The 6,934-nt window shown below is 35.7% G+C and overlaps 1 protein-coding gene across 1 annotated transcript in view; it reads right to left on the bottom strand.

Annotated features, from left to right (window-relative positions):
- Window positions 1–329: 329 nt before the first annotated feature.
- LOC104514952 (serine/threonine-protein kinase Nek10-like) overlaps window positions 330–6,934 on the bottom strand; it is a gene marked incomplete at both ends in the record, with an annotated part of 62,565 nt that continues 55,960 nt past the window's right edge. The window contains 4 exons of the mRNA XM_010158772.1: window positions 330–385; window positions 470–522; window positions 2,210–2,318; window positions 4,723–4,833. Coding sequence (XP_010157074.1) covers window positions 330–385; window positions 470–522; window positions 2,210–2,318; window positions 4,723–4,833 — 329 coding nt within the window. The remainder of the gene's footprint in view (window positions 386–469; window positions 523–2,209; window positions 2,319–4,722; window positions 4,834–6,934) is intronic.

Genomic DNA, 6,934 nt, shown 5'->3' with positions numbered 1-6,934 from the left:
CAGCTTCATCCTCTACACCCTGTAATGGTAGAGTATTATAGCAAAACCTACTTCCATTTAACTTAAACTTTCATTCAACTGTGGTTTTATATTGGAAAAATGTGAGGACTAATGACTTGTACCCCTCTATCATCTGAGTGAAGAAAACAAATGTGGACAAAAAAACCTGCTTAGATTAGCTATGTCCCACACACATTTCTTTCAGCCCATACATGACAATAAACCATGTATTGCACTAAGTTTAAAGTGAAATTGTCAACACAAACAGGCAGATGACACATTTGGTTTTAGCACATCATAATTTTTCTTTTTAAATTGAACAGACTCACCCATTAGAAAAGAAATTGTAATAGCCACATTCTTCTAGAACCTCTTCAATGAGAGTCTACAAGATAAAAGAAATTAATTTCTATAAATTATCTTTATTAAAAATAATAAATTAATACATGTAGGCATATTTATGGCTTACCTGCAACTGTTCATACGTCATCCCTTCTGCTATGTCAGAAATGCCAACACCACCTTAAAGTAAAAGGCAAGTAATGTTATACGACTGAATTTGGGGGTTATGCTTCCTCATCATTTTATGGCATGACATGAACATTTGAGGCACACAGTGTTATCACATTATGAAAGCATTCTAATGGATGGAAAATATTTTAAATACTTAATGTAACGGAACACAGCAATGAAACTTTCTTCTCCTTCCTCACTTACAATTTATAGTGGAAAGGGCACACAGCCAGCAGCAATTTGTGAGGACAAAAGTATTCTTTGCAGGTTAAGAGATTCAAAAATACTGGGCATCTGAACAAATTGCCTTATTGTCTCCAGGAACAAAATTAAGTTCATATTTAAAGTCATCGTTTGGGACTCATTTCTTACTCAAATATCACCCTTGACACTTTTGCAATAAGCTGTGGAATGGATATGCTAGTTTCAACACAAAGGCCAGCAAAACCAGTTTCTCACCCTTCTTTCAGGCACCAGAGTTTTTGGTGTTATTATGTCTTGTAGTCCACGGATTGTGACATAGCTTTTCCTGTATTTAGAGAATGGAAATGGCACAAATGCCAAAATACAGGCTGTACATTTCCCTTATGTCCACTGCACAAGGAATCATATGATGAAACAAGTCTCTGAACTAGGAACTGTGATTCCCCACTCTGGATGGTGCCAGTGATGGTAGGTTTGATTAAAGAGGGAGTTAATGATTTCTCACACTGAATATCACTAGTCCAAAGTATATATGACACTATTCATTTTTTAAAGTATATATATACATATATATATACACACACCCCTTACATTATATAGATGTGGTATAGTGTGTAGAATTTCCTTCCTCATTTGTAGGGCTCAGTCTAGCTAGGTAATTTAATTATCCCAATATAACTATTTCAAACATGACAGAACAACAATACAGAGTTCAGCTAGAGTTTGTTTAATAATCACATGCAAAGACAGGTAAATTCTAAGTAGGACTTTTTCAGTTACAAACCCTTCTATTGATTTTCATGGATGAGCCATGTGTTATTTGCATCTTTGTTAATCCGTTATAATTCCAAAGTATACTTTCTTAAATTAGTAGAATATTCTATCAGTGGATATCACTGCATATCTTACAGAAATTATACAAAACAAAAAGCAAACAAACAAAACAACCTGATAATGAAAATCAGTATAGTCAACATAACTTTATTGTCTTTAAATACAGATCTTAAAGCAGCAATTTCTCCTGCTTTGATACCATACACTTTACTAGAAATATAAATGCCACTACAGAGGTTTTGTTTGTAGCTGTCAGACTCAGCTGTTACAGGGCATTACTCAGACACCTAACACACTACCCTCGCTGATTTCTATGACTTAAATGATTTCCCAACTTCCCATGCCTTCTGATGCACTCTTGGTATTTAGATATCTGTGTCAAGTGAGTAACAAAACAGATCTGTTATCGTGGTGAATAAGTGATGGACAGATCTGCTAAATGATGCAAGGCTCCACTGACTTTTATTTATGCTTACGTAATTCTATAATTTCACAGTTGATAATAATTTGCAGCTGACCAGCATAAGTGCTAGACAAAAAAAAAAAAATAATAATAAAAGAGGAAAAAGAGAATCCTGCTTCATCACTACAAAACAAGCTACCAAAAATATGAGTAACTTTTTTTTTTTTTTAATCTGCCATTGTTTTCTTTCTTTACCTTTTCTATCATCTGGAAACAACATATTTCCACCTGAAGAGAGAAGTACCACATGCCAGTCTGCTGTGAAGAAGTTGAGCTCAATCAATTCAGGAGAACCTTGCAGCAGCTGGAGAAGAAGAAAAAAAAAAAAGAACGAAAAGAAAAAAGCAAAGGACAACTGAAATCTCCAACCTTCCAAAACTTCAGATTCCTATGAGGCAGTTTTCCCTTTCCTATGTTTCCCAGTGCAATCAGAAGTCAAGAGAGATTTCAATATTTTAGATTAATGAAAAAGTGAACACAATTGTGAATGTCCTACCTTCTCTCCAGAAACACTGACTGAACATTGCAAGTTGCCAATCTGCACCTAGTATAAAACACTGAGTTCTTTAGACTATCTGAATAAAATGACACAAACTACACGTTTGTGTGAAGATAAACAGGGAAGTGTATTCCCTCGAACATAGGAATGACCAGCCAATGACTCAGGTTCTCAATACTGGGGTTTCAAGTGAAGTTCTTAGTCCATATTCAAGTGGTACAATTCCCATTCGAGGGATCCCAGCACTTCTGAAACCTGAAAGTCAGATTAGCTACTTGATTAAGTGAACAGGGATACTGACGTTAAACTTCAAAAAACATCTAGTTTTGAAAATATCTATTGGTAACAGCTCTGACATGAAAACATCTTTGTGGGCAGAAAAGAAATTCCAGTTATGCATTTCTGTAGCATGTTAACACTTTTACAGTTACCAAAACAGAATATCTGTTGTTGGAAGACCTTTACCCCATCACTGATCAGAGGAGGGATCTCTTTGTCCACTATTCTAATTAGGCTAATTCAGCATAGACAAAACCCCATGATCTTAAAATTTTACTTGCAGAAATTGCACAACCACATAACAACATTTTCTGGAAGAGTTCGACCTTATGTTTTTCTCTATTTAGGTTCTTCCTATTATCTCCAAATGATATCCATGTTACTCAATGTATTTATGGTGGTGATTTTGGTAAAATGTGTACCATTTATTCCCTACTGTTTATCAGTTCCCCATCCTTCTGTGTTGTTTGTTGTTACTTTCTATTAATAGTTTCTGTAACTATTTCCTTCAAGGTAGAGATGTCCAGAATTGCATTCAGCATTTCAAACATTTTCTAATTAGTCCCATTTACTTTTTAAATAGTGTATTTCTTCCCTTTTCTTCACTTTCGTATCCAATAGTTCTGAAGCCAACACAATTTTACAGTTGATAACATTTAGAACTTCCTAAATAAATAGATTCCTTTATTTCTGGGCATTTGAAAATTAAGGTAATTTTATAATAAGCATTTTGGTTTTCTTTCCAGATTTTTGGGAATCATTTCCTGGAAGCATCAACTCAATACACAATTAGCAAATATTTCCTCAGATTTAATGTTATGGTTGAAATACTGGAACTGTGAATCCCAGCTTGATTTACAGGACAGCAAATTGGCATGAAACCATGGATCAGAGAGGTATCTTTAACTACCTTTCAAATGCAGTACCAATGTAAACACTAAGTATCCACCTTCCATGGAGCTTAAGCATCTCAGGTGAATTACTAAAAAAGTAGAGGAAGGATGTAGCGTTTGGGGCCAGTCCATTCCATAGTGAACAATGACTTAGAAGATTCCACAGTTCAGGGAAAGTAGATTACAATCAATTAGATTACACAGGGCAATCATGTGAGTAATAATTATCTGTGTCATCAAATTTTAGATAAACATACCTAACAACTGCTTTGCCATCAATTCAAAAAAGAAATGTCTTAGCTTCACAGTCTCTCACAGTACACAGATGCCGAGGATGTAATTTTCAGATCCTCTGCTGACTACAGTCTCCTCAGGAGATTTTGAAGGAACATTTAGAAATTCTGATATTAGCCGTTAGCTCTTTCTCTGCTGGAGAGCAGCCGGCGTGTCATTAGAAAATGTGCAGGCATGGTTCTTTACTCCTGCCATTCTTGCAAATCGGTGTTATTTTTAAATGACACTAGACTGTTTCTGACACACTGTGCAACAATGGAACGAGGCATGCTATGTTAAAGACACTCTGGGATAGTGTTTTCTTAAAATTCATAGTTTTAGTAGGAATACATTCCAAAACATGAATAGTACTGGGAAACTAAGAGTAAATTACATTAATGTGATTACATTACATTACTTAAGAGTTTACATAACCTTTGGCAGCCTTTGCCACAAACAGCTACATTTTCCTTCCTCTTCTCTTACTGAGCTCTGATGAGATGAAATCTGGTTTTGCGCATTAGCCGCTAGCAGGTTCTTTCATTTACAACAATCGGTTTAATGATCACACACAGACTTGAAACCAACCTGTAGAAACTGCTTACTTAAGAAGCTCCATGTTTTCCAAATAAGGGACAACTAGAGAACATTCTAAATATTTCATTTTAAAAATGGAATCCTACATTTTTATGATATTCATATCAATAGCTTAATTCAAATAGAAGAGACAAAGTAGACCATTGGTAGTAACTGGTGTACTACACCTTTTTCATTTCTGATTTCAGGTTACAAGGATTGCTCTGCTGACTGAAGAGGGACTTCTTGAATCTCTCAATGATTCTCCTTTTCAAGTTGCATTGCAAAGCTGGAGGAAGCTATACAAAACAAACAGATGTTTTCACTGCTCAGTTACACCTCCAATAAAGATGACCTAATCAGCACTAACATTAACAAAAAAAGTAGCTACACTGTGAAAAGAAACATTGATGGTGATAAACAACAGCACAAGACTTGATTTAATGGCATATTACAAAAATGCTCCTTAGTTTGCCCATTTTGTTAGGCTTGGCATATCATATAAAACACTCCCTCTAGACTTGAAGGCAAAGATCATTATAATAAGCCTAATACAGGTAATACTAGATTTGCCTCCCTAATCAAACTGCCAGTATTTCAGATATTTCTCTACATATGAAGCTTATGGCATATTGGACTAGATTTCATGTTGGCTATAATCCCTCTGAAATTAATGGAACTTCAAAAAGTTTAGGCCTTCATTCAGTGTATGTAGAAATTAATGTGAAACTTTTTCACTGCTTCAACAGGATATTTAAGGTCCTTATGTACATCTTCATACAATTCAGAATGTCTCTGTGGGAGGTAATTTATATTTCACTTGTCTATAAAGCAAAACTGATTACATATACTTTTTCTCCTGTATTTTTTTGTTGAAAAAGTACGTATCTTTCACCTGTATTGGCAAAGGTAAAGCACAGATCATATTTTATTGTAGTTCAAAGTCTTCAACAGACAGTTCAAAAGAGGTCTCTTCACTTGATCTTCAAGATCTTAAAATCCTTTTTATCTTACAAGAGTAAAAGTAAAGCTTCAGCTGTTGGTCACTGCAATGAGACCCATCCACTCTGGTAACAACGCTATGTTAATAAGTGCAAGTACTACCCGTTTGGAAGCATATGCTGTTGTTTTTCTGTACAGTTGCTTATGTCTGCAGAGAATGTTTCTAAACCTATGATTTTCTACCATTTAGTATGGAATTTATAATCACATCACTGATGTAAATTCACAAAGTGCCACTCCACTGAGTTCAGGAAGCTTTTTGACTACTCAAGGAAGGTTTGACCACTAATGATTCACATTCAAACACCGTCACAGTACACATCATCATATTTTTTTTCCCATTGGAATAAATTACTGCTCTTGAACAGCTATAAATCTGGATCAGCTATATTGGCCTCACAGGAGTTCTGATTTGCTCCAGCAAGCCAAGGATAAGGTTACAACCTGAGCATAGAAGACTTCTTCAGACAGCTGACTGCATATAGTTCTTTGTTACAGACAGATACTACTCTCTTTTCATGCAGATAAGTCCTTACACACATGCTTTAAGTCAGATGTTGAATTTTGCTTAGCTTCTGAGTGAAAAAAAATACATTAGGAAAGGCCTCCAAGATACTCTATTAGCGTACATGCCACTGCCATGAACTGCGTGCAGATAATGTACCATGGGTATCCTGGAATATTCTGAACCAAAGGTGATAAAGGACAAGTCCACTGCATGAGAAACTCAGTGTTGCCGCAGGCACTAATGTTCAATTTTAGCTTTTGCTTTAATGAAATCAGATGTCAGATCAGTTAAAAAAAAAAAAAAGAAACGCCAAGGATTTACATAATGCTTTTTTAAAAGCTTTCTATTGCATTGTTTTCCAGAGATCACTGTGACTCTTGTTCCCATGGAAACTGGATTGGGAAGGCTGCTGGCAGCCAAGAACCAACAGGCAAGGACTCTCTCTTGTAAAGTTCAGATTAGAATTCTCAGTTAAAATATGTAACAGAGTTTTAGAAAACAGCTATGTATTATAAAAAATAGTCTACCTTAGATTGGTATGAACATAAACAAGTACAAGAGAAACACATAGTACACTGTGAACCAGTGCAGGCATGGATGCTGGATTCTCTGCCATTCCAAAACTGACTGACACCGAAAGCTGCAGTTGTTACTACCGCTTCAGTGGTCGGCTCTAAGCGAGTTTGAGTTGCTGTTAGTTCTCAGTTATCGGGATCCATGTTATGATAACTTGCATTAATTACTAGGCCACTTGAGAAAACCTTCAACAGAAAGGGTAGGCTCACTAATGAGCATCTTGGACATACTCCTAATGTATGTAAAGACTGAACTGCCTCATTTCTGCTAGCAAGTGAAGGAGAACATTCTTGCAATAAATTTAATTAATTCCG

Source organism: Eurypyga helias, unplaced genomic scaffold (genome assembly GCF_000690775.1).
Source record: "Eurypyga helias isolate BGI_N326 unplaced genomic scaffold, ASM69077v1 scaffold8649, whole genome shotgun sequence".
NCBI classification, from domain to species: domain Eukaryota; kingdom Metazoa; phylum Chordata; class Aves; order Eurypygiformes; family Eurypygidae; genus Eurypyga; species Eurypyga helias.
The sequence above is the reverse complement of the archived record's forward strand: the minus strand, read 5'-3'. Positions and strand labels throughout refer to the sequence as shown.